Source organism: Dipteris shenzhenensis, chromosome 14 (genome assembly GCF_047967505.1).
Source record: "Dipteris shenzhenensis isolate YYH24624 ecotype China chromosome 14, Dip_SZ_1.0, whole genome shotgun sequence".
In the NCBI taxonomy this organism is placed as follows: domain Eukaryota; kingdom Viridiplantae; phylum Streptophyta; class Polypodiopsida; order Gleicheniales; family Dipteridaceae; genus Dipteris; species Dipteris shenzhenensis.
In genome coordinates this window covers 55,343,093-55,370,407 of record NC_141609.1, presented here as the reverse complement: position 1 = coordinate 55,370,407, position 27,315 = coordinate 55,343,093, and the positions used below count along the sequence as shown (strand labels likewise).

At 42.3% G+C, this 27,315-nt stretch overlaps 1 protein-coding gene across 3 annotated transcripts; it reads right to left on the bottom strand.

The window, feature by feature from the left end:
• Window positions 1-337: 337 nt before the first annotated feature.
• LOC147894845 (uncharacterized) lies at window positions 338-26,355 on the bottom strand. 3 transcript variants are annotated; one of them, XM_087384489.1, is made up of 11 exons: window positions 25,880-26,350; window positions 25,688-25,765; window positions 22,136-22,351; window positions 21,270-21,361; window positions 2,964-3,052; window positions 2,732-2,835; window positions 2,566-2,638; window positions 2,391-2,478; window positions 2,192-2,306; window positions 1,543-2,074; window positions 338-1,350 (listed from the first exon to the last, which is right to left on the bottom strand). In XM_087384489.1, the coding sequence occupies exons 1-11, from the start codon at window positions 26,166-26,168 to the stop codon at window positions 852-854; spliced, it is 2,175 nt and encodes a 724-aa protein (XP_087240615.1). In that variant the 5' UTR covers window positions 26,169-26,350; the 3' UTR covers window positions 338-851. The 3 variants fall into 3 exon arrangements, with proteins under 3 accessions (XP_087240615.1, XP_087240614.1, XP_087240613.1); XM_087384488.1 differs by having other exon boundaries at window positions 21,270-22,351; window positions 25,688-25,750; window positions 25,880-26,355; XM_087384487.1 differs by having other exon boundaries at window positions 21,270-22,351; window positions 25,880-26,354.
• Between the last annotated feature and the right edge of the window lie 960 nt (window positions 26,356-27,315).

Here is a 27,315-nt window from a genome sequence, read left to right as displayed (position 1 = left end):
ACGTGTGTGTGTGTGTGTGTGTGTAGAGAGAGAGAGAGGGAACAATTCAATGGACACATCAACGAGTACAAAGCCAATGTTGCAAGAGGCTTTGAACAAGGTGTGTTCCTTACTACCAATTGGACAACCCAAAGGACTATACTTGCCTCATTATGGGGCAACAATATCCCCTAGGGAACTTTTGATATACTTAACACCTACTAGTCATGCTATTGAACATGATATTGGATTAGTTTTTAAGAAACCGCTCTAGGAACTGCCAAGGGAAACTTGTGCTACATCAAAGATGCTACCTAGTATGGATTTGAATAATAAGGACAAAACTTAATGCATCAGAACACCAAATCCAATTCACATTCCCCTGAGAAGTACATCCCATGACTACGTTAAGCATTCAGTGACATATACTACCAACTTTGTTTGATAGCCCCTTTCCAAATCTAGTCAAGCACTGCAGCCCTTAAATTGATCATGATAGGGAGAAGCTTCATTTATCTCACCAATAGGCATAAAATTGTCATGGACAAGTAATGACATTTTAAAAAATCCCTTCCCTCCGAGCTCATTTGAAATATTATCGTCCTTTAATACTATTTCCTTGTACTGCTCCAGCTTGAAACAGCCGGGAAAAACTTTGAAAGCATTTCCACCAGCCTGACTTACTGGTGTAATGGATGCTATATTATCATTTCCTTTTTCCTCATTGCAGCTCCTGCGTCAAAGAGCTGGAAACACTCTGACACTTTGCAAAAACCTGTAAACACTTTTATTAACCACTTATCTCTTCTTTTAGGAACTAGCAATCTGTAAATCAGAGCACCATAGGCAGTGGAATTCCCTGCCCATTTCGGTCAAGAAAGCTTCAACTTCTGGGCAAGCCTTTCAGCACCTTCTTTCCATTCATCAACCATTTTGCGTGAACCTTCTCGCACACCTGAGGAAACTCCCGCAACAGAAGATGACACAGTTTTCTGGAGAACTCTGGCTGTCTCTGTGGCAAAATTAGAACATTTTACCCTGGTTTCACGAACATTTTCACTTACTCCCCCTAGAAGCTCATTGGCTCTATTTCTGATGGCAAGTAAAGCAAACTGGATAAATTGCAAAAACCTAAAGAATGCATCCATAACAATCTTGCCAAAATCTCTGCTTTTTGTAATCAGTCCCTTCATAGGCGAATTTTGAACCTGAAAATCCTCACTGTAATGCCAACTTGGGCCTGGAATATTAGCTTCATCAAGCTCTTTGTCAACCTGCACTTGTACTCCTTGATTTTCCCATCGTTTTCTTGCCTGCTCTAGCAACTTCGCATGTGCAAGGGCTTTCCTTGCTTCATCTTCTGCCCAAACCCTAGTAAAAGAAGAACGATTAGTTGATTTCACATCTCGAGACTCCCTGCCCTCCCCCCCACCCCCAAAAAAACAAAAGAACACACTGACAAATAGGAAGACATTCCAGTATTACAAAGAAGGCCTTCACATGTTTATTGAGATCATCACCAAGTCTTGAACCAAGTGCTTGCAACAAGATCTGTTTTGTTACCTTGCCAAAGAAAGAGCGTTTTTCTCTATCTCAAGTTCAGACCGAACCCTGCCGAGATTTCCCCTCTCCTCTTCTGCTTCCACATGGAGCTTCTCCACCTCCTCTTTTTTAAAGGCAACCTCTAGTTTGGTGTGGGATACAGCCAGAGCTTGCTCCTCCACTTCATGACGTAGCACTGAAAGAAACTCTTTTTCAGAATCCAATGCAGCCCGCTCCCTTAATAGAGAGTATTTTTCATCCTCCCACTCTGCCTTCAGTTTTTCAAGATCAGCTCGAGTTATTTCTGCCAATATTTCAGCAGCCTGTCGCTTCTCTCTCTCAACCTCCAAAAGTTCATTAAATGCTGCAGCCACTTCCTGCTGTGCCTTTGTCTCCAATGCTAGCTCAGCTACAACTGCAGCTTCTGCTATGGATTCTGCCTCCAGCCTTGCTAGCTCTTCAGAGACTAATTCCCATGCATCACCAGTTGCAAGTGCAATAGCTGCCTGAGCTTTAGTAACTGGTTTTTCAGGTTGAAATCTCCTTGTATAACCTGTTCGAGAGACAAGGTGAGGTAAACTAGAATCAGTACACTAGCATCGACAGTCGCGTTCTATTAAATCCGAAAATCAAAGAGGTCATAAACATTGATAATGATAAAGTTATGTACCAAATGCCAAGTGTACAATACTTCTCTCTCCAGCAGAAAGATCAGCTGCAAGAGCAGGCCAAGCATTTGGATGTATCTTATTGACATCAATAAATCCAGATATTTCCTGTAGTGCCTGTAAAGCCAGCATTCAAGCCTTTTTTTTCAGTCAAGGATATGCCCACAATTTCATCAAATAAAAAATAAGGTAGCTAAATACCTCCTTTCGAACTGAAGTAATTCCAACTGGAAGAGGTTTCTTTTCCACAGCTAGCTTCCAGGTTATAAGGTCTTGACGTGTAAGTGGACTGGATTACATGGCAGAAGAATAAGAATTAGTGAATGGCTGCATAGAGTGTATCCCTTCGTATGTGTTTACAGTTTTTGGGTGCTACCTGTCCGGTGAAAAAACCGAGTCATCATTTTCATCTAGTAGCCTGCTAGAAATCAGCCCTGCTTCAGCTAGGCCTGCCAAGTAAGAAGATTTTACTTTAATGCTGTCTGCTGCTTAGTGCATAATGAAGATCATATTTATATTTTCAAAATCAAGCATAGATGAACCTTGGATGAAAGGGAAGTCTGGATCTTCAGGTAACACGTCCTCATATGCAAGCTTGGAAGCATTTTCAATGTACATAGCAGGAAAAACTTTGTGGGCCGGACTCCTGCATTTTACACAGGTTAGAAGCTACAGAACTAAAAAATACTATCCCTGGTGGATAAAATTGCATGCCAACATATGTGCACACTGTTCTTGATCATCTTGTTTGTGGAAATCTCGATGAATGATTACCTGGACAGAGTAGTACTTGCTGCAATCAACCATCGAGCATACTCCCGCCTAGTACATATGTCACCTGCTTCTACACCCACTTCAATAACCTGTACAAGTCTTAACCAAGTCAATGTAAGTACATAAACCTTGATACTAAACGATCTTCACTCAGAGGGGGAAGAGGTGGAGAGTGGGTTTAAGAAAGCATCAACAAACCTCAAAACCAAAAAGCTAAGTTCGCTGTACTCTTGTCTTTTCGAAGATTCAATAAGCATTCGTGACTGTTGTTTGTAGCAAACGCTATGGAGACATAGAGATGGAGAGCATATGCACAGGACGAATCTTGCTCCTTGAACAGTGGAGTGGCACTAAATAAGCAGGCACACTATTACACGTAACTGGCATGGCTAATGTACACATGAGAGTTCATTTCTACGAACTTCAATGAACAGTCAACTGAAGAGAACACACAAGATGGATGTACCATAAAGAGGCCTGCATTACTGTGGTCTCATGCTTATCAGTAGAACAGACATAAAGATTACTCTAGACAATACCTAATCTAAGACACTGAACAAAATATGACCCTTCTCCAACGCAAAAAATATATAGCTTCTAGATCCATCTATGAGACAACTAAATGTCCCACGATATCCATCAACATTTCACAATCAATAGCAATAAAAGCCAACAGTGAAGAGTATTTACCCAACTACTTAAGCTAAGAACTTTCAAGAAGTTGTCTAGTGGGAGTTGCCCTGACTCGTGGTATGGTATGACGAAAAGATGCAAGAAATCTTAGTATGGCTGGGTGCTGGTAAAGAATGTCAAACTATGGATCTATTAACGAACTTGAAGATCATGTCTGCTTCTGGCTCAACTCCTCTGTAAAATGGTGAAGTCTCACGACATCTCAAGCTTCTTCTTGAGTAAACCCTTTATAGGTTGGATCTTCTACATGTGATCATTGATGATCAAGTCATCGGCAGGTTGGCATCTGATGAACTGCAAAAGAGAGCAATCCTCATGACATAGTTGATAGTTTTAGAGGGAGAGAGTAGGGAGTAGGGAGTGACTCACTGTAGACACACACTTGTGGGGATAATCACAATGAGTGAGTGGTACCTCCCCAAGTACACACTTTTATATTATGGATAAGGTAGTAACCCTTAAGTACAGCTAAGTACAAATGTGTACTTAGCGTACTTAAGTGTCCTACACTAAAGTACAACATAAAGTACTATTTACATAGGGTGGCCAGTGCCTTTACCCCAACAACCTCCCACTTAAAGGCAGTGTGCCCTCAAGGAGAGAAAGAATATTGGCCTCAACCAATACCCATAAGAGATCTGCAGTGTGCAAACCTCTCTGCAGCTAACCCTTTGGTTAACAGATCTGCCGGATTGTCATCTGTATGCACCTTAACAAGCTGAATTTGCTTGTTTTCAAGCACCTCCCTGATGAAGTGATATTTCACATCTATGTGCTTCGTCTTTGCATGAAAGACAGGATTACGTGCCAACTGTATGGCACTCTGACTGTCACAATGCAACAATGGAATCTCCAATGGATAACCCAAATCTGCCACTAACCGAGATAGCCATATAGCCTCCTTGCATGCCTCAGTGGCTGCAATATATTCAGCTTCTGTGGTAGACAATGCAACGCATTGCTGCATTCTAGATACCCACGACACTGCACCTCCAGTGAAAGTGAAAACGTATCCGGTAGTAGACTTCCGGGTATCAGGGTGACCGGCATAATCAGAGTCTGTATAACCTTGCACTTTTGCATCTTGACTGCCGAAACATATACACAAATCTTGTGTACCCTTCAGGTATCTCATGATACCTTTCACTGCATTCCAATGCTTCTTGCCGGGGTTTGCCATGTATCTACTAACCACTCCCACTGCAAACGCAATATCGGGCCTGGTTGCAACCATAGCATACATGAGACTGCCACACGCTGATGCATACGGGATCTTTGACATCTCAGCTCTCTCAGCATCTGTCTGAGGGCTGTCCAAAGCACTGATTTTCACATAAGGAGGCAATGGAGTACCAATACTCTTCCCCCCCTCCATGTGAAATCTCTGCAAGACCTTGCCAATGTATTCCTTCTGGGACAAGTATAGCATCCGCTTTTCGTTATCCCGAAGTGTCCGCATACCCAATATATGGTTGGCATCACCAAGATCTTTCATATCAAAGGTTTGGTGCAATTGCTTTTTTTAAGGCATTCATCTCCTTATGAGATTTTCCAGCAATTAACATGTCATCCACATACAAGATGAGGATCAGTAAACTCCCATCTGAAGCTTTCTTGGTATATAAGCAGTGATCAATGTCACTTCTCCTGTAACCCTGGGTTCGCATGAATGTATCAAACTTATGATACCATTCCCTGGGTGCCTGCTTTAGACCATAAAGACTTTTCTTCAGTCTGCATACAAGCTTCTCTTTGCCCTTCACTGTAAAACCCTCTGGCTGCTGCATAAAAATTTCCTCATGTAAATCACCATGAAGAAATGCTGTCTTGACATCCATTTGGACCAAGTCCATATCTGCATGTGCAACCAATGCTAATACAGTTCTGAGTGTTGTCATCTTAACAACAGGAGAGAATATCTCGTCAAAGTCAACACCATATTCCTGCTTGAACCCCTTGGCAACCAGTCTGGCTTTATACCTTGGCTTTTCACCAGGTGTGACCTTAAGTCGATAAACCCATTTGCATGGCAGTACTTTCTTACCAGTAGGCAAGGATACCAATTCCCAAGTGCCATTCTTGTGAAGGCTGTCCATTTCAGCCTTCATAGCAATATCCCATTGAACCTTGTCTGCCCTCTGCCTAGCCTCTCTGTAGCATGAAGGCTCTCCACAATCAGTGAGCATTAAATAATCAATGCCTGGAACAAATCTTTCTGGCTGCCGCGTCGGTCTGGTTGACCTTCTAACCCAATGACCATCGTCTTGAGCTGGCTGTCCAGCCTGTTCATCACCCAGATAAGGTGGCTGTCCCATGTCTCTTGGCTGCATTTGCATGTCAGGAAGATCACCTAACTGTGCTTCATCCATTTGGATGTCTTCTGCCATACCTGGCTGTCCATTAAGACCTGCTGCAGCATCATTTAATGGCTGGTTATGCTGCTGTTGTGGCTGATTTACAGCCTGTTTGTGTTGCCCATGATGCCTGTCATCATCAATAGTTACTTTTAAAGGTCCCTGCTGTACAACAGGTTCCTTGAACATGATGGTTTCATCAAACACGACATCATTGCTGCGTATAAGTTTTCTGTTCTTGGGATCCCAAATCCTGTAGCCCATCTCACCTTTGTCACCGTAACCTAGGAATATGCATTTAAGAGACTTTGGATCCAGTTTAGTTCTGTCCTCCCTGCGTACATGCACATACGCGACACAACCAAAGACCCGTAGGTGTTTGTAAGACGGAGGCTTACCCGTCCATGCCTGTTCAGGAACACCGCCACATAGTCTCTTGTTTGGTGACCTATTAATAAGGTGCACAGCTGTCTTTACAGCTTCAGCCCAAAATGTGTGGGGCAGTGCAGCATGTGACAACATGGATCTGACTTTCTCTTGAATGGTCCTGAACATTTTTTCAGCGGTACCATTCTGTGGAGGATCATATGGTGCAGACAACACCCTTTGAATACCCTTTGCCTCACAGAATTCCTGAAACTCTTTGGACAAATATTCTCCACCATTGTCAGATCGTAAAGCTTTCAGTTTATTGCCTGTCTCATTTTCGACCAGTGCAACAAACTTAGTGAAAGCCTTGAACGTGTCACTCTTCTTTTTGAGAGTGTAAACCCACACTTTGCGGGTGGCGTGATCTATGAATGACAATATGTACTTAGAACCTCCTAAAGAGAGTGTAGGCATCTCACACACATCTGTATGTACAAGCTCCAAGAGCTGTAATTTCTGATCTGACCTTCTCTTATGAGGTATTTGTACTTGACGACCGTAGAGACAAAATTCACATTTCTTTAAATCTGAAAATTTTAGACTCGGCAAGTAACCAAAATGAGCCAATTGCTCCATTCCCTTAATACTCATATGGCCAAGCCGGCTATGCCACAATGAAATCTTTGGCAGCTCGGCGGCATTTACATCGGAATGCGTACAATGTCCAGCATGAAGTGAGTACAAAGTATCAACCTTAGGACCCCTGGCAATAGCCATTGCCCCTTTGCTGATTTTCCATTTCTGACTGCCAAAGGTGGTCTGATAACCATCGTCATCCAATAAACCTGTGGAAATCAAGTTCTTCTTCACTTCAGGGACATGCCTGACTCCTTTGAGCATTAACTGTTGGCCATTTTCAAGAACAAGCCTGACATCACCTATGCCAATGATCGAACATGCATGGTTATCACCAAGAAAGACAACTCCCTTCTGCCCTCCTGCATATTTGACAAACAGATCTCTGTAGGGTGTAACATGAAAGGAAGCACCTGAATCTATAATCCAGGAAAGCATATCTGATCCATCACCAGCATGAAGTGTATGAGCCTCCAGTGTAGAGGTGAAACATATCTCACGTCCACTGTCACTGTCACTAACATAAGTAACATGCAGCTCCTCTTTTTCCTTGCTCTTAGACTTGCCTTCTTTGGCTCTTAGGTTGTTCTTCTTTTTAAAACACTTTTTCTCAATATGTCCCTTCTTGCCGCAATAGTTGCATACAAGATCACTTTTAGAGCGGGACTTGCTCCTTTCTCTTTCTTTGTCTTTTCCACGTGTTTTGGACCTGCTGCGTGCATTCAAAGCATTTGACTTCCCAATAGAATTGTTCTTTCTATTCATCTCTTCCTGTAGAAGAGCACTCTCCACATCTGCAAATAACAGAATGGCATTTGAGTTGCTGGTAGAAGTCCTGAATGTGTCCCATGACTCAGGTAGAGAACATAGGATGAGTGTAGCTTTCAGCTCATCATCGAGCTTCAACCCCTGGTTGATCACCTGGCTGAATATGCTGTTAAACTCAATAATATGAGTGGACATAGGTGTCCCCTCCTTCATTTGAAGACCAACAAGCTTTTTCAGCCAGTAAGCTTTTCCCGTGGCACTTTTCTTGGCATAAGTATCCTCAAGGCGTTTCCACATCTTCCACGCAGTAGGTTCATCCCTGATGCCTACGACCAGTGAATCAACAACTGTAAGCATAATGGTAGACATGGCCAAGTTGTCCATCTTCTCCCACTGCTCATCAGTAACGTTGGAGGGCTTAACACCCTTCTCCTTTATAGGTTTGTACTGGTCCTTTTGCATCAACACATTGTAGCACTGTGTCCTCCATATGTCGTAGTTTTTAGCTCCTTCGAGCTTCTTTATCTGGAACAAGGACGACACGTCGCTGCTGGAACTCATGGTAAAGAAAGAAGAGTTTGTTCCTCAATGGAACTGCCTGACTCCTTGAATGTATGTGCAGTGAAGCACAAATAAAAGATCTCTCCCGCAAGCGGAAGCTTCAATGAAAAGAACTCTGTTTTTTGTGGCATAAACCACTCTTCCCCCTTGCTGCAATAAAACAGTACAGCTGTAATAAAACAGCCTTCGAACAGTCCAGCAACTTTATGGATTATTTTGGAGGCAAATGACACTGTTATAACAGTGATTACAGAACTGATTTGACTGTCATAACAGTTCCAAAACTGTCATGTAATATTCAGACCTGCATTATGACACGGTTGCCCCAAAAAAAAAACTGCTGTAAAGTGACCCGTATTGACTTGGAACAGTCCTTCTACTGCAATTATACAGTATAGGATTGGAAGCCAACAAAAGCCCCTTGTTTGAACAGGGATTTTGAGGGATTTTGTCACAATTTTAGAAATGCACGGGTTCCAATGTAGAATGAGAAGAGCATTAGCTTCCCCCCAAACAGTAATACACTGGAGCAGGTGCAAAGCCCCAAATTTTAGAGTGCTGCTGTGCTCTAGAATGGCATTTTTTACAACATTTTGTAGACTGCCTGCATTTACTGCATGTGTGGGTAACACCCCGGACTAATGCATCTGTTTCTGTCAACGAATAAGCATACACACTGCAAGTGACAATGCATACACCGCATCAAGATGGCATAGACTTCTGCTCAAGTAATAGGCATGCACACTGCAAATCTGTCAATGCATACGCTGTGTAACCCTTCACTGGCCAAGTGAATAACACCTGTCTCAACACTAGCTCATATGCCAATGGCGAAGTACAATGTTGTCCCGTGGACAACGAATAAACAGAAAAGAATTTCTCCTCAATGTATGAGCCCAGTGAGACTCAAAGATCCTCCTCGATGTGCGGGAAAGCACAAAAAATAAAAAATCTGCTGTCGAAGTGCAAGAAAAGAACAGCATGTGTGCCCTTGCACAGGATGCACCCGTACCCTGCGTACCTTTGCACGGTACCCTGCCTGTGCTGCTGTTCGTGGCGATGTGGCCGACGTATGTAGGCCTTTGGCCGAAAGTGGTCAGCTGCGGGGCTGCAGCTGACCTTGATCGGCTGTAGCTCGCCCACCTGCAGCTCTTACGTTGCAGCTAGCTCTTGATGCTGCGCCTTGCAGCTTCGTTCGCCCACGCCTTCACCGCCGCTTCTCCGCCTTGCACACGCTCGCCCGGAGAGCTCGTAGAACCCCTGTCAGCCGGCTTGGCCCTGGATGCGCAAGTGTCGAAATCGGAAGAGCGATGTGGTAGCCGAGTGTCAGCACTTGGCCGACGAAGGTGTCGGCCTTGTGGCCGACTGATGTCGGCCCTTGGCCGACTGTGGTTGGCCTTGTGGCCGACTGCTGTCGGCAGCGAGCTGCAGCAGATCGCCTCGCGCCCGCGCCTCCTCGCCCGCCTTCCTACCGTCGCTCGCGCGCGCGCCTCGCCCGCCTCTCACGCACAGCCTGCTCGCACCTTCTCGCGCAACAGTTGAGTGCAGCTGCTTGATAATCTTCGTGCAGACTTTGCTGCCAGCCGTCGTTTGGAGGCCTGCGTCGAAGGCTGAGAGATGGCGACCGTTCTCACGCAGAGAATCCCGCGTCGAAGCTAGTCCCAGCCACTTGGCTGAGGGAGATGGCGCGGTGAAAAGCCCGTGAGGATGAAGGATGATCAGAGGGGGGGGAGAGCCCGTTGGCTCTGATACCAGTTGATAGTTTTAGAGGGAGAGAGTAGGGAGTAGGGAGTGACTCACTGTAGACACACACTTGTGGGGATAATCACAATGAGTGAGTGGTACCTCCCCAAGTACACACTTTTATATTATGGATAAGGTAGTAACCCTTAAGTACAGCTAAGTACAAATGTGTACTTAGCGTACTTAAGTGTCCTACACTAAAGTACAACATAAAGTACTATTTACATAGGGTGGCCAGTGCCTTTACCCCAACAATAGTCTCTCAACCCATGATACCAAATTCTTGAAGTTGTTTCAGCCAGTACTATGCCTTCCAAATTCTCCCCTGATCTTGGGAAATGAATACCTTCTAGCTGCTGCAAGTAAATTTCCTCATCTAGATCTCCATTCTGAGATTTTGTCTTCACATAGTTCTGGTAGATGGGCCAATGAGCTGCCAATGCTATGGCTGTCCCAACTGTCATCACCGTGTCTCTGTTGGGCAATTATCTCATAGTAGTCAAGACCATCTACTCGTGCATTGCCCTTGGCAATCACCCAGGCCTTTTACTTGTCCACAGTCCCACTGGATTTGTACTTGGGTCTGTAAATTCACTTAAAGAAGCAACTTTTCATTTTGGCAATCTGTTGATCAAATCCCAAGTATGATACTTCAAAATGGACTACATCTCTGCCTCCATAGCAGATCTCTGCCATAGCTTGCTGTTGCGTCATCAAAGGATACTGCCCCTAGATCTCTCTAATCTAAGCCATCAAGGCATATTTTACCATGCCACTACAATCGACAAGGTCTTTTGTGACAAATGTACACTTTTTTCAACTACATTTATGGATTATTCTTGGACATCTTATTTCCATTTATTTCATTTATTCTTTTATGCACGTGTGTTTACCAGCCATACGTGTTGTAAGGATTTGCGGCAAGAAGGATAGAGAGTGGAGTAGAACAAAAAAGTTGTGGGTAGCACACGCTACGTGCTATTGCGAAATACCAAAGGTTACAAAGTACAATTCCAAAATGAGGTCTAACACACCTACACATTTTTCCATTGACATTATTACTATATTTTCTCGTCTTCGGCTGATGTTTATTTAGTTCTTGTGCACATACTTACTGATCACACATGTTAGTATTTTGTGTGAGTTCTTTCTTACAAGACTTGCACGTCTAGCCATACATCTTCTACAAATACAATGCATTGCAGTTCAATGACATCACTTTATCCATGGTTTTAACACCATGAGACTTACACGCTTGACATAATAGTGGCACCTTCTTGTAGAAGGATCACCTACAAAGCTGACACTTCGTTGTACGGCTAGTCTCATCAAGGTAACACGACCCATAGGGTTGCCCAAGTACTTACAACTTAAAGATTTACAAGATTAGGATGCTTCCCACATCCGTTTATGTACACAACATAAAAGGGGCTTTCAATCCCTAGTGAGTCTTGGGGGTGTAGTAATAACTACTTCAGTTATTCACATAGGTGGCCTTGAGTTCAAGTCCTCGCAATGCATTATAGTAAAAAAATTTCCCCATGGTGCACAATTAGGCCTAGGACATTTAATTGTACCCTAGGCTTGCTAAGGCCATAACTAGAGAGAAATTCCAATGTTATCACCACATCTTGACTGTACGAACTTCATCTTTTGTGATCATCCTATCTACTAAATCATTGTAATTCCCCCCTACATGGGGGTGGACTCCGCTACATGGAGTGATTTCACGACCCATATGGTTGCCCAAGTACTTACAACTTAATGATGTACAAGATTAGGATGCTTCCCACATCTGTTTATGTACACAACATAAAAGGGGCTTTTATACCCTTCAATCCCTAGTGAGTCTTGGAGGCGTAGTAATAACTACCTCAGTTATTCACATAGGTGGCCTTGAGTTCAAGTCCTCGCAATGCATCTTAGAAAAAATTTTGCCCCATGACCTCCATACCTATGCACGTATTTAATGCAGAATTAGGCCTAGGACATTTAATTGTACCCTAGGCTTGCTAAGGCCATAACTAGACAGAAATTGCAATGTTATCACCACATCTTGACTGTACGAACTTCATCTTTTGTGATCGTTGTTCTACTGAAGCATTGTAATTCCCTCCTACATGTATTAAGGAGTTGTTTTTTGTTTTATGTAGCTTCTTCTTTTCATCTTAACACTGATGGACAAAGTGAGACAGCAAATAAAGTGTTTTGGGACCCTTAAGGAGTTATGTCATGATCATCCACAATTATGGGAGAAATACTTGCCGATGGTTGAGTTTTCTTATAACAATACAGTCCATTTAACTATAGGTAAAGCACCTTCTGGATTATCTATGGTAGGCCCTTGTCTTTGCCAATTATCTATGGTATTTGCTATTGGAGTAAATATTTTACAGGAAGGACATGTAGTAGCTTATGAGAGCAGGAGGTTGAAGGATGCTGAACGGAATTATAATGTTAGTGATTCATGCTTTACGAGTTTGGAAGCATTATCTTCTGGGTGTTGATTTCCTTATCCACACCGACCACCAAAGAGTTCGTTACTTTCTCATGCAGCCAATTGTAAGAGAGAAGCACATGAGGCGCGACTTCTTAGCAGCATTTAATTTTCAGATTCAACATATTCCAAGGAAGAACGTGACAGCTGATGCATTGTTTCATAGACCACTATTTCAAAAGATCATCATGAGGCGCTACTAGTTATGAAGGGTAAGTACGAGGATGATCCAGATTTTTCACATATTTGGACAGAACCAAGTGACGATGGGTCCTTATGGAATTATACCCACAATATGTGAATATGTGACAGAAGGAAATAGACGAGTGTCACAGCCCCATTGTTGCAATACATTGAGGTTTATTACCTACCTTAGGATAGCACGAGAGGAATTTGTATTGGTCTCAGATCAGAAAAAATATCTTCAGAATGTTTCATCCTGTCCTATTTAACAAAAGACCAAGTATGACTGCTTGAAGCCTCTTAAGTTACTTCAACCTTTAATTGTTCCCAAGGCACCATGGGAACATATTGCTATGGCCTTTGTTACCACACGTTTTCCCAAGTCACCACAAGGAGATGATATGATATGAACAGTGATTGATGGGTTCAGCAAGCAAGTGCATTTCATTCCTTGCAATAACAATTAAGAGCAACAAAGGCAGCAACACTCTCATTAAGCATATATTTGTTCATCACCCCAATCAATCATTTCGAAGGGAGATAGCAAGTTCACCAGCAATTTTTGGCAAGCATCATTTGATAATTTGGGTACCAAGTTGAATTCACATCTTCCTATCATCCAGATACAAATGGACAAAGCGAAGCTACAAATAAAGTATTCTTCTGCAAGTAAAGCTCCAACTGAGGTATTGTATGGAAGATCTTGACCTTTCCCTGTGTTGGGCATGAAGAATACAGTACTTGCTGCAGACCAGTCCATTGACGACCAGGAATCACGTACGATTATGTGCCACAAACACGTCATTCAAGCCCAAAAGCACCAAAGAAACTCTGCAAATAAGCGACGGAGTACCACTGAATTTAAAGAGGGAGATTGGATATTATGATGGTTCAACAAAGCAAGGCTGAAATCCAAGGTGGATACACAATTTGTTCTGGTTGGAGGATCTTCTCAATTTCTTCCACCTCTGATTGGTTCAGTGGGTTCTGTTCCTTGATTTAGATGCCTCACATGGAAAGCATTGTGGATCTTTGAATTCTGTGGTTGTTCTAAGCAACTTCATTTATTGGCTCACTGACTCGAAAAGGACCATAATACCTGGTTCATAACTTTGGATATACCTTTTCTTCCCTTTCCTTTACTGAGTCTGGCTTTCTCAAACTTGAGTACCCAATCCCCTTCTTGAAGATTTAGATCCCTTCTATGCTTATTTGCAGTTTTGCTGCTCTTTTATGCTTTTCTTAAGATCTTTGGATGGCTGTCCGTACTCGAGAAAAACCTGTCTCAAGGTCTCAAACATACCGATTGGCCGCAAAAATCTCCTCCTTCGTCCTCAAAATAGGTGACAAAATCACCTTCCCATAGATCATTTCAAAGGGGCTTTTCTTGTGGAACTAATAAGTAGTGTTGTTATATGCAAACAACACTACTAAAGCGAGATGCTTTTCCCACTCAGCTTCTTACTCAAACACATAGCACTTAGAAGAGCTAGGACCATGGAATTCACAATCTCACTTTGACCATCTGTTTGGGGCTGAAAAGAAGAATATTCTAGCTTCATCCCCAAGTTATCAAATAAAGCTCTACAAAACAAGCTGGTCATTTGAGGGTCTCGGTCACTTACTATTGACTTGGGCAACCCATGGTGCTTGAAAATCTGCCATAAATAACTTTGCCATAGATCGAAGATGAAATCCATGGCTGTGCTTTCCCATGGAGCTTGAGGCACTAGAAGTGGCATCAACAGCCCTAGGGTCTTTATTCTGTCATACATTACTTTTTGACAAGTAAGACATCCCGTCATAAACTTATGAATGTCTTTTCACATACTTGGCCAAAAGACATACCTTTCAATAGCTTTAGTCATGGTGGAGACACCTCGATGACCTGCATAAGGTTGTGCATGAGATTCCTCCATTACTTTCATCCGTAGAAGATCGTCCTTCATGAGATACCCATCCTTGAGAGAATATTGGCTGGTCTATTGGCCTTGCAGAATATTCTCCATGATTTTTCTCAAGTTTGGTTCTTGCAAATAGTGCTCTTTCATCTCTTCAAGGTGACACTATACTTGAGGTCTCCTAGGCTATGGTGGCATTATTCACTTGAGGCCTCCTAGAAAGGGCATCCACCACTCTATTCTGTGCTCCTAGGGTATGAAGAATCTGAAAATGGAATATGGATAGAAAGTTTGCCCATTTCATATGCTTCTCTGAAAGCTTAATTTGAGTCAGTAAATACATAAGACTTTGATGATCCATCTTGATTGTGACCCCTAAAAGAGAGTGTTTCCAGATAGAAAAAACATGAATTACAGTCAACATCTCTTTCTCATATATCCCCATGTGTCTCTTGGCATCACTAGATGACCACATGCCCATTCTGATGAAGAGCAGCTCCAACACACTCTCCACAAGCATCGCAGTCCACATCAAAGGGCTCATATAAATCAAGAACAATAAGAATCGGCTCTGTGGTTAGCTTCTCCTTGAGAGCGTTAAAAGCAATCTTTTGTCGCTCTCCACATCTGAAAACTGCAAATTTTTTTGTCAGGTCATGTAATGGGGCTGCAATATCAGCAAAATGTTTGATAGACCTTCTATAGTAGAAGCAACATCCTTAAAAATTATGTACTACATGCATTGTTTTCAGCTTAGGCCATTCTTGGATGGCTTTGATCTTTATGAAATCTTGGATGCACCAAGATGGGATGGAATTATGGGGCATTACAGCTGCCGATATACTAGAGGATGCATGTGAGATCAAGGAATTTGTGACTCAGAAGATGGTTGAGAAACTATGGCAAGACCCAAGGGTCCAAAATGCAGTCAAGAAATTAATCCAATGGACAGCTACGGGAGTAAAAATACATGGGAAAAGACGTTTCAATATCTAAAAGGTATCTAATATGCAAAATAAGATGACCTAGAAGTGGGGAAGGGAAGATAGGTCCCAAGAGAAGAAAAAATATGTAAAATATGCCCCACAGGGGAGGTGGAAAATGAGCAGCATGTACTCCTAAAATACTGGGCATATGCTCAAATCATAGAAAGATATGATGACAATCGAGGCAACTTGAAGATTCTATCAGAGCAGCCAGCTACAAAGCTAGGGAGTTAATCTACAAGAAGAAGTGATTATAGAGGTTGATACAAAGGCAAGTAGAACTGATATTCAAGAAGAGATTAAGGAGCATGAAGCCAAACGTAACAATGCACTAAAGATTAAAATAGGAGGAGCCCCTGAAGACTAATACAAAAGAGGACTCTTTCAGTGAGACATTAGCACATGTCAAAGCAACCGTGCCTAGCATTGAATGGACGGCTGATGATGACGAAGATGCCAGAGCAACTAGTATCATGCATTCTAGAGGACATTGTCATGACAAGAGAAATGATTATTTAGTTAATTAATAGTCATTAGAACCTTATTATTGTTAGGCGCCCAATTCATGGTGCGGTTATATGTTTGTCTTTATGATCGATCAAGCGGTGTAAATAGTACCGCCAAAATTATGTAACATTGGCCAATGACTAGTAATAAAGATGTGCACACACATGTCTAGGTCCTAGGGACAATAGGAAAGGGAAGGGTGCATTAGAGTGCATTGAATGGTAGGTGGGGTCATAGGATAAGGGTAGGTGTAAATGGGAAGATGGAACTTGAGTGATCTCAAGGGACATTAATGAAAGGGTATCACCCTTTCATTGTGAATCTCACGTAGCATTCTCTCTACCACATTGCATTCATTTGCCATCTCTCTCCCACCTTGCATGTAGGTCGAAATAGAAACAAGTACTCTCACGAGAGCGCTCTTCCCCATCAGAGGGCCAATTGGCATTCAAATTCTGCATGCATTGCACACATTCGCATTCTCGAAAAGTCTGGTTTTTCACATTTGGTATCAGAGCGGTGACGGCCCACAACTGGGACGAGAAGAGGGTGAGAGAGCAACGCGCAGAATCGTGACACGCAACGGAAGCACTAGTGGGAAAAAGGAATGATCTGCGACAACCGCAGACGACGGAGGAAGAGAAGCACGATGGGCGGCGAGAGCAGGCACGAGCGTCGTTGAAGAGGCACGTCTAGGGACAACGGAAGCCGAAACCATGCACGGCACGCACGTGCTGCCCCGGGCAACGCATCCTGCCCTGCACACAACAACTTTCTGGGTTGTAAACGTCTCCTTCCTGCCCAACCTCGAATTCTTGAGGTTCTAAAACAAGGGATTTTTCTAGAAATTTTTTTGTCTTGAACGATGAACGGGGTGTCCTAACGGGGTGACTCCCCCCCCCCCGGTGTGAATGTACCCTTAAAATCCTTAAACCATCAGGAAAAGAGACCCCCCCTGTTCTCCCCAACGTGAAGTCGGATTTGAAACAAGGGATTTTTCTGAAAATTTTTTGGTCTTGAACGGTGAACGAGGTGTCCTAACGGGGTGACTGCCCCCCATGTGAATGTACCCTTAAAATCCTTAAACCGTGAGGAAAAGAGACAACCAAGAAAGCAGCCCACCACCCCACACCCCAATCTCTCCTAAACAGGCCCAATCCCTTTGACAAATGCGAGGTGGAGGTATTTAGATAGCGTCAAAACAGTGATGTCTGTGGCCCAATGAGGACAAATGCCATTGGGGGGTACAAATATTTCATGACTCTCATTGATGACTTCCCAAGATATTGCTGGGTATATGCTTTAAAAGTGTTCTCATGCTTTCAAAGGTGGCTGAATATGGTTGAGAATGAGTCAGGATGCAAGCTTGTCACCCTCAACACAGATAGGGGGGGAAAGTATATGTCAAAGGAGTTTGATGCATTTTTGTCTTCACGGGGCATTGCTCACTCATGCACTACTCCTTACACTCCTTAGCATAATCCTGTTCCTGAAATGAAGAACAGGTCCACTATGGAGATGGCCAGATGGAATACTTGCTCTCCTATTCGTGACTAAAATCTACCAAATCGATCTTCGTACGAATCAAATGTTTCACTTTGAGGGAAGTTAAAAACCTTTTATGACTGGTATCACTCCCACTGAATCATTCAAAATCCAACTAAAATCAACTCGATTTAAGCGGTTTTTAGTTTTATGTTTTCCAAGAATTTTAGAGGTTCAATCCTAAACTTGGGAATACTTTTGTATTAAGATTCAGCATTACGAGAATACAGAAATATGCCAAGAGGTACAAACCAAGGAAACTTCTATTGGTTTTGAAGCAACTAAATTGAAAATCATCGATTTCCTTTTTGAAAAGAGACCTTGACTCCTAAGGATTCTTATACTTGGAGATCATACTTCAGAACTTTTTTCTCTATGGCTTTTAATAAAGAATCCTAGAAAGAAGTGGGTCAAATTTTTGTGCCTTTCAAGAAACCATCCCTTAGAAAGTAGCCAAAGTATTAGTAGTAACAACATGTCCTAAAGAATTGTCAATGGAAGGAGCAAACTTTTAATTAATGCAGCTAAGGATGGCTTACTTTCCATGCTTTGCATGGTTTTACCAATGTCCATATGATTGAAGGCCTTGTGCCCCAATAGTTTCATGTATTTCCAAGCAATCACATAATGACTCCAAACTTCTCTAACCAAACAAGTACGAGCACTAGTAACTTGAGGTATCTTCAATTGACAAAACATAGGATTCTTTTGACTAGCCTTTTAACTCTTGTAATGAGTTGACTCCTCGTCCAAATTAAACTTCTAGGAAAGAAGGTATGTAAAGTGCTCATCCACAAAGTTCATGAGGCCTAACTGTCTTGGCAAATTCTTTAAACTCCGGAAATTATCCTTAAAAAAGCAATGCGACAAGTCTAAAGCATACTACTATTATGAATACTCTAACTAACATACATTACGTGTGTGATATGGAATAGGACTAAGAGATTAAGGGCTGCAAAGATGTTTACTCCTAAGACATACCAATTGCTTGACGATTTTCTATATGTTATTTATATAATGTGCACTAATATCAGCTAGAAATCAAACCATCAGATAGAACCTTCTCAAATGTCATGAAATTTATTTAAAATTAAGAAATCAAATCTATCTAAATACGAGTTTCTCACATGTCTAGAAGCAAAACAATGGGTGAAAAATCAAAAGAACGCACTAGTTGGGAGTCGAAAATTGTAAAAGTCATGTTTGAGTTGGCAAAAGTCACGAAGACTCGGCTACCTATGGTCGTGTGATCTGAAGTTTAAAAAGGAGTTACTAACCACACCCCCTTCCTTTTTAGCGACGCTGCAGGAGTATTGGGTCCCTAAAGAGGATACTCAATACACTTGAGAGATTATAGACAATAGCCTACAGTCACGCCAAATGCTCATGACTTCTTGCTTAGTTCCCCCTCACACCGAGAGCCCTTCAAAAAATTGCACTAGAAGTCCTTGGTCCAAGACGAACCCAATATGCCACAAAGAACAACAAGAAGAGAAAAAGAGGACAAAAAAGAAGAAAAGGAGGAGGGTTAACACAAGGAGCATAGGAACTCAAGAAAACAACGCATAACCATATAGGAAACTTTGTTAGACTAGAGAAGGCATTGACAACTACTTAAAAGGGAAAAGGGTAAGAGTGAAATGAAAACGTTAAAATCATGAAAGAAAATATGAAAATAAAACAAACGAAAGGAAAAAGAGACTCACCAAGCCCACTCCATCCATAAACAAGGACTCAACACATATGTTAGATAAGGTAGCTGCCCAAGCATACCGAACCCCAAAAGATAATTCAATGTAGCACATCAACTGGCTAACAACTGGACAAGATTCTTATACAAATTGCATGTCCACTAAAGGTGACAGGAAATGATACATTCGTAAGCACATAATATATCAAATCTTACAAATTAATTTTTGTTTATGAGCAACAAAACACACACACACACACACACAAAGTAATAAACCTAAGAGTAAAAGACAAAAATTTAAAAGAGCTGAGTGCATAAAGCTACGCATATTTTCTCATGCCCAAGTATAAGCTACTATCTGGGTTTCAAAAGCTTTCAAAATCTCTTTGATAAACCTGCTACTTACTAAGCTATCAAATGCCCACCCAAACAACAAAAAGAAAGGTAAAATATAAGAAAAGAAGAAGAAAAACAGACAATTGTCTTTAAGTCACATATTACAAACAAGCAAAACACCAATGCTAACACAACGAAACAAAAAATAAACTGGCACAAATGCAAGAAAAGGAACAAATTTTTATTTTTAAATTATTAATAGCGATGCAAACAATTAAAGCAAGGGCCAGACAAACCCTGGGCACACAGAATATTTATACAACAGGCAGCACCCAGTTATTGACAACATGTAACATCCTATTTTTTAATCAAGGATGGCACTCAAGATTACTCTTGTAAGGACGGGTGACAACCTTGTGAATAAGAAACAACATGGGACCACACAATCCCTTGACCCCACCAATCGTTTCAAAAGGGCCTCCCAATGTAAAGGACAGTTACACCCCTTAACACTACACCAAGGAACCCTGAAAAACGTCCCTAGAGCTCCACCTGAAATGACTACCCTCCCAAGGACGCCCTGAAGTTACTTGCTTCTTGGAGCTTCTTCTGCAGACACGCATTCATGCTGAGCCCTCTTTCGACATTGTCAAAGGAGTTTCAGTAGACAATAACTCACGTAATTTAAATCATAAAGTAATATGCAGCCTGGCTTGGCTTATGAAGAATAGAACTTACTTTCAATTTTCAGAATACAACTCAAACAAAAGATATCTGAAGTGAGCATCCGATAGTGAAGACATGTATTTAAGATTTGGAACAATATGCCTCATTTTGCAACACTGCAAACCTTTTGCAAGAAAACCTAGAAGCAATCAATCTATGGTGCTAAGAAATAACGTGGCTATTTTTGTAAGCACTGTAGAGTGACCATGGTAGTCATAAGTGACCTCAATACAGCAATCTCTTCACCTCAATCTATGGTGATAAGAAATAAAGTGGCTGTTTTGTCGGCACTGTAGCGAGACCATGGTAGTGACCTCAATACAGCAATCTCTTCACCTCAATCACCATCTTGATAAAGACACGCTACTGTTGTAAGAAAAATCACAATCCTATTTTCGTGCATTCTTTAGACTTTTATCGCAAAAGAGATGCACCAAGACCTGTCATAATGCATTGCTAAAAAATCACAATATTAGCACGTCAATCAAGTATCGACATTCAGAGGTGCATGAGAGGCCCAGATAACCAATCCAAAGCAGAAAACATACAGCAAACTCAAGCACTGTTCATATGTATTGCAGTTCAGGAAATGACAACGAGTAGTGAATATAATAAATAGAGAGAGTTTTATTTAAGATTGGACAAACAATTGGCATGTTAACATGGAGCTGTACACACATTCAAAGCTAAGAAAAGATGAGAACAAGCTGTGTAAAAGTTCAATGAAACAAGAACCCTAATTAAATGGGCTTAGTTGAATTTGAAAATAGCTTTAGGAGGGAACAACAGAAAACAAGATTCACAAGCTGACCTTCGAAGCCTGGAGTGCTGCCAATGCTTGTTCTTGCATATGGTCAACCGGGGCAGGTACCACTATTCTTCCCAATGGTTTTTGCAAAGCAGCTGAAGGAATGGATGGAGCAGGTAAGCCAAAAGATGAGAAATGCCGCCGTTCAGATTCCAGGGCAGAGGCAAAGGGTTCAAAATCAGCATTCCTTTCATCCCAATCATGAAGCTGACCAGATTTCCTTTCTAAATCATTTTCCTTAGATGAGCTGCTAAAATCTACAAGGTCAGAAGTAATATGTTCCTCACTTCCATCAGCATGCAAGGAGGAGTCAGGCATACAATGCTCATTCATTTCTGTTACATCTTCAGGAGGCAAGTTATCTTTGCCTGCTGATTCTAAATTGACATCTTTCGACACATCAGAATCAAAATGTTGGTCATTCCTATGACCACCCTCAAAGTTCACATTCTCTTCAGATAAAAGGCGAGACATTTCATCATTCTTGGATGAGCTTACATTTGACGCTACAGCAGACAGAGCTGTAGCTGACACATCAGGATAAGAAAAAACAACCTCAGGTGTTATGTTCTCACCATCAACTACCATATTGGAAACGACTGGGGAGACACAAACCTCATCAGCAGCTTTCATGGCTATCTGCCTCCCATCTACAAAAGACTCTATTGCAAAGCTTTTTTCTTGTCTAGCATCCTCAGAGGGGGACAAAGTGGAAGTCACATCAGCTGTTGAAGCTCCTGGTGGTAATTCCTCTTTATAGTCTAGACTCTCCATTGGTGAAGGGGCAGTAGCAGCAGACACAGAAATATCGAAACTAATCTCCTTTTCATTGGCATCTTCAACATCCTCCTTGAAAAAAGAGACCTGACCTGAGGTAACGTCTGCATGATGCATTTCAGCCACAGCTCCAGCTGCATGGGGCTCTTTTTCCTGTCTCTTTATTTCCCCTTGGCCATTCCCTACTGGCTTTGATATGCTGTCGCTTCCATGCCAATCATGTGGCATGTCTACTGATTCAGATGGCTTAGAAAGAGAAACAACCTGCTCTTTTACAGGAAGAGGAACTGCCAATTCATTGATTGATCCTGTACATCAACGCACAAGTATATCAACCCAAAAGAAAGACAAGAACAATGATCATTTGCACTTTCCTTTCGCCACCATCTAAACAATTAACCAATCTTGTCTGCATAAATTCAATTTATCGAGTATTCTGGTTGATTACACAAGACTTAATCAATAAATTACAAAAACAGGTAAATGCTAAAAAACTCCAAGTCAACAAAATAGATTATATAATTGAACAAAATAACTTTTTTGTGTGCACACACATAGCCTGCCCATATGCACACACGTGCAAATACAATTTTTCCTTGCAAGTCCATGCAGGAGGGGATGCGCAAGGAGAGAGGGAGAGATGGGGTGGGGGGGTTTATTGATGTCTTTGAAACCTAGAATGATCTATGACGCAAAGCGCAACAGGGTGTGTGAAAAGCCTGCAAGAGGAGACTACCCCTATTACTACCAACAATGATGATAACAACAACAAAGTGCAATGTACAAACTAACGCTTGTGATTGACTTCAGCTCGTACAATGGGGCACAAGCTGCAGGATGCATCACAAAAACTCACTAGGTTTAGCAATTGCTGCATCTCTCTACCTAAATCAAATGATACTAGAATGTAGCTTTAATATGCGCATCTTGTAGTAAGCTAGACATCCCTAAGGTCCTATGGTGAAAGGTCACCACATATTATAAAGCACATGCCACAAACCTAGCAAATCCTGCAATCTCAATGAATGTCAGGGCCCCATCACCGAGGTGAAACCTTGATTCACCCAAGGCTATCCTCATGCATATGATGGATGTAACTTGAGGTAGTCCGATCTTTGAAAATAGTCATGGTTTAAGATTAGTAGAAAGTGCTCTCTGGAAATTGTTGCTTCATGGCAAACGGCAACCAACAAAATGTCAATCTAAGTCCTTGTGATGCAAAACTGCAAGAGATCCGATCCCTTGATCACATTCAACTCCTACCTATTAGGCACAAGGTTTGGTCATCCAAGATGTACCAGAAGGGGACACATCCATCTAAAGGCATGTCTCTACAAACCATCATGTGACTCCCCAAACCTCTTATTTCCCAATCTTGCAAGCTGAGAGGAAGAAAACGATGCTACTTACAAAAAATCCCCCCAAGGAGCAACATCTCTATGAGCATAATCTTAACAATGCCCCTATTACCCTATCCCTCCTCCAAAAGGGGCTCGACAATGCTGACAAATGGGGCAAAATGGCCATTGTATACCATTATACTAATTTCATCCAAATGTATGTATTGATCTACCACGTGTGCCTTCCATGAGAACCTTTTAAGCCCTCTATACGTGTACCACGGCAAGGCATGTCTCAACAATCCCCCATAGGCCCAACCCAATCTAGCACGCATCTTGAATTAGACCAGTGTTTATCACCCTAGGATATAGGGCCCACCGGCTTTAGGGCATGTCAGTTGCCAACCAATCAAATGGTTAGGTCTTAAGCCACCAACAAAGACTATGCCATCAACCACTCACCACTACTGAAAAGATTTTAAGGCAAGTGTCACATTATCATTCCTGAACAACTGCCAGATGCTTAGAGTTAGATCATGCTACATGTCGCTAATTAAACCGTGTCTTTGCCACACATTGCCACCGACAAACGCCTATGTGCCTTTGCTATGTATAGTCCAAGATACCAGCCACTAGCCAAGCCACATGTCACCCACGAGCCAAAGCATTTAAGGGTCTAATAACAAGTGCAAAGCCTCCAAACATGGGCAATATCCCCAACCCCATGGCCACCATTTTGTGGGATATGAGATGTTCTAATAAGTGGCTAGGCATCTAGTATGGAGACTACCACATGGCACAAGAACATTGGGCCCCTTTGAAAGACTTTACAAGTACTATACGACGTAACCACTCAACGTGTCCTGATCCATGCCAGGATCCACTACCCAAAAAACAACTCTGCACGTAGATGGGATTCTCTCCAATGAGTCGAAAAGGGGTAGTCTAGGAATTGTGCCTAGGCATAAGCACTAATGTTTTGGTCTCACAAGGGATGCCTAGCCTAACCTAGCTTGGGCCATTTCTATCATTTTAAAAATAGTCCACATAAAACGACTCCTAAGTGGATATGGCGAAACCACTTCCATTGCATCCTCCCTCATGTAGAAATCTCTATATACGTGAAAGGCTCAAAGTATTGGAGATCGTGGCCACAGTTTCTCAAAATTGCTTATAGATGACAAAGGTTGCTTGAGGCATGAAGATGTTGAAGGCCCACAACAAAGAGAGCTACAAACTCCTCTAAAAGTTATCTACACAAGCGAATAACTCCATCACAGAGCATATCACGTATCTTTAAAATTCTAGATTTGAATGATCACCTAGCTAACATTGATGAGAGCAAGGTTAAAGCAATCAATGCAAACGATTGGATTTGTTGGATCTAAGTAGGCAAGGGAATAATCAATGCAAATAATCTGATCATTTCATTGCAAATGTCTATGCAGCATTGCCAATGAAAGAAAAGAAGGGGAACCAGGAACAATATTATTATTGCAAATACACTGGGGGAATTTGCAGCATGCACATTTTCTATAAGATGACAAAGACAAAGTCTTTGCAATGGGTAGTGAGCGTTGCTTATACATCAGTACTATTGTGTGCATCTAAGTAGGCATGGAATAGATTAAACTTTAAGAAAGGTTATATGCACATAATTTGGTCCTTTCATTGCAAAATGACTATGCCAGATTGCAAAAGAAAATAGTTGCAAATACATTGAAGAAATTCGGAGCAGCATGCACGTTTTCTATAAGATAAGTCTTTTAATTGGGTAGTGGGCATTGCTTATACATCAGTTCTATTGCTTGCATGGAAGAAAAACAAATATATATTGGAAACAACCACATAGGAAACACCCCATCTTATGCTTCTACTCATGCCAAGTTAGCACGTTTTAACGAAAATTTGTATAATGCAAGTTTTTGGAGGTTACTCCTAGATTAGCTAGAGAGGGCTACATAGGACGATTTGAGGAACCACCAATTTATACTCATGTATTGAATTGACACCTTATTTCCAATCTCCTCTCCCTCTCTCTCTCCTCCTCACCAAGATCCAGTTCTATCACGACCACTTCTTGAGAGTTTCGAAGGATGGACTCACTATCATACCCCTGTACATAGAGGACAGAGGTGTCTCACATGCACTGATGTTTTTTTTTTCATGAGAGAGAGCCTCATCTCAGGCCCAAAAACCATCCTTGAATTCGAATGCAGACGTGTTGTCTCAGACCTTGTGAACCTTTGAAACCAGTTAACCCAATAATTTGATCCTCCAAAAAAAAACAAGATCATTCTTCACCTTTTCTAGTATACATAGAGCGAGCACCCAAAGCGAACCCAACGGCTAGCAAAATGGCACCTCCTATTTTGACCCAGCCTGCACAAACACCGTGTGACCAATAAGTTCTCCGACTTAACAGGGAAATTAGCATAGCACTAAAGATACAATTAGTATAATTGTACGAGCAGAGAAGACGCCGATTAAACAAACCTGCGATCCTTCTGCCGTTGGGCTGAAATTCGTCCGAAGGCCAACCAGAATACTGATCCGAAAACCAATCAGTCTGCAACCACGATCCATGCGATCCTTCTTCTAGAACGGACTTGTTTCCCTGAACCGAACCTTCTCCGCCCTCTGCGCTGCACCGGATTCCAGGCCGTATCTTGCGAGCGATCAGCAGGCGGGGCTGCTGCGAGGGGGAATATCTCAGGGGAAGCAATCCTGCGACGTGCTGGAGCTGCCATGGGGCCAAGGGGAGAGATTGCAGGGAGAGATCCATGTGGAGACGAGACGGGGGGGGGGGGAAGGGGGTTACAAAGCAGCAGGCAAGATGGGCATAGTGTATAGTCTGGGCAGAGCTCCGGACAGCACACTACACAAAGGGTGGCGAACGACAATTTTCCCCCAAAATTTATGACATGGCACTCGCAGGCGACAACTCCTTTGCAAACATGGCACGTGTCCGGGAAGAAGCGCAAGCTACACAAAGGGGCACATACAGGAAATTAATCCAAAAACACCTTATGGAAGATACATCAATGTTTAAAAGGCATCTTATATGCAACATGAGAACCAGCTCACATGATCTAGTAAGGGAAGATGTGGAAGACCTTGCCCCACATGGAAGGTGAAAAATGAGTAGCATGTTCTCCAGCCTATGCACACATCAAAGAAAGGTAACATAGACAACCTAAAAAAACCATTAGAGCAGCCGGTTACAAAGCCTATAAGTTATCTAAAGGAAGTTTTAGAACACTACAACAAGGCACGAGGACTAGCTAGCCCAACAACTACTAACAACATAACAAGTCTATTTGTTAATAGTGATCACTAGTCCCATAGATCTTGAAGGGTCTCAAGAGGACTTTAATACAATTATATCATCTCTCTCTCTCTCTCTCTCTCTCTCTCTCTCTCTCTCTCTCTCTCTCTCTCTCTCTCTCTCTCTCTCTCTCTCTCATACACCATTGTATGTCTTGCCAAATGGCCATGGGGGTAGTCGTCAAAGTGATTTTCTGTCCTCCCATCACTTGATTGCACGACCCAATCGTTCTAGGCAGTAATGTTAGACACCGTCTCCCAAACACTAGGGTGTCAGGCGAACATGGGAAGGCGACAATGCATCATACATCTCTATGCAAAAGATCTATTGGCCATGGACCCTATACGCTGGCAAGACTGGATCAATCAAAGGCATGTCCTCCTTCCGTGAGCCATGCAACCATCCCCCAACACCACATTCATTGTGTGTGAGCCACTGTCCTAAAGGCCAGTAGCTAGATCTTTTGAGTTCCAAGACATCTCCACGAGCAGTGGGGGAGCATTCTCTTTCTCACTTTGACTAGCCCCTTGGCTGTGAATTGTTCCATGGATCTGGATATTGTTGTTGTTGCTTATCGACTATGTATATCCTTCTCTCCCTCTCT

Coding starts and splice junctions, on each gene's coding strand:
- LOC147894845 (XM_087384487.1), bottom strand. CDS start 26,168: ATGGATCTCTCCCTGCAATCTCTCCCCTTGGCCCCATGGCAGCTCCAG. Junction 3,053..21,269: donor CAGCACTCCAGGCTTCGAAG/GTCAGCTTGTGA, acceptor AGACTTGTACAG/GTTATTGAAGTGGGTGTAGA. Junction 2,639..2,731: donor AGACTTCCCTTTCATCCAAG/GTTCATCTATGC, acceptor CTTACTTGGCAG/GCCTAGCTGAAGCAGGGCTG.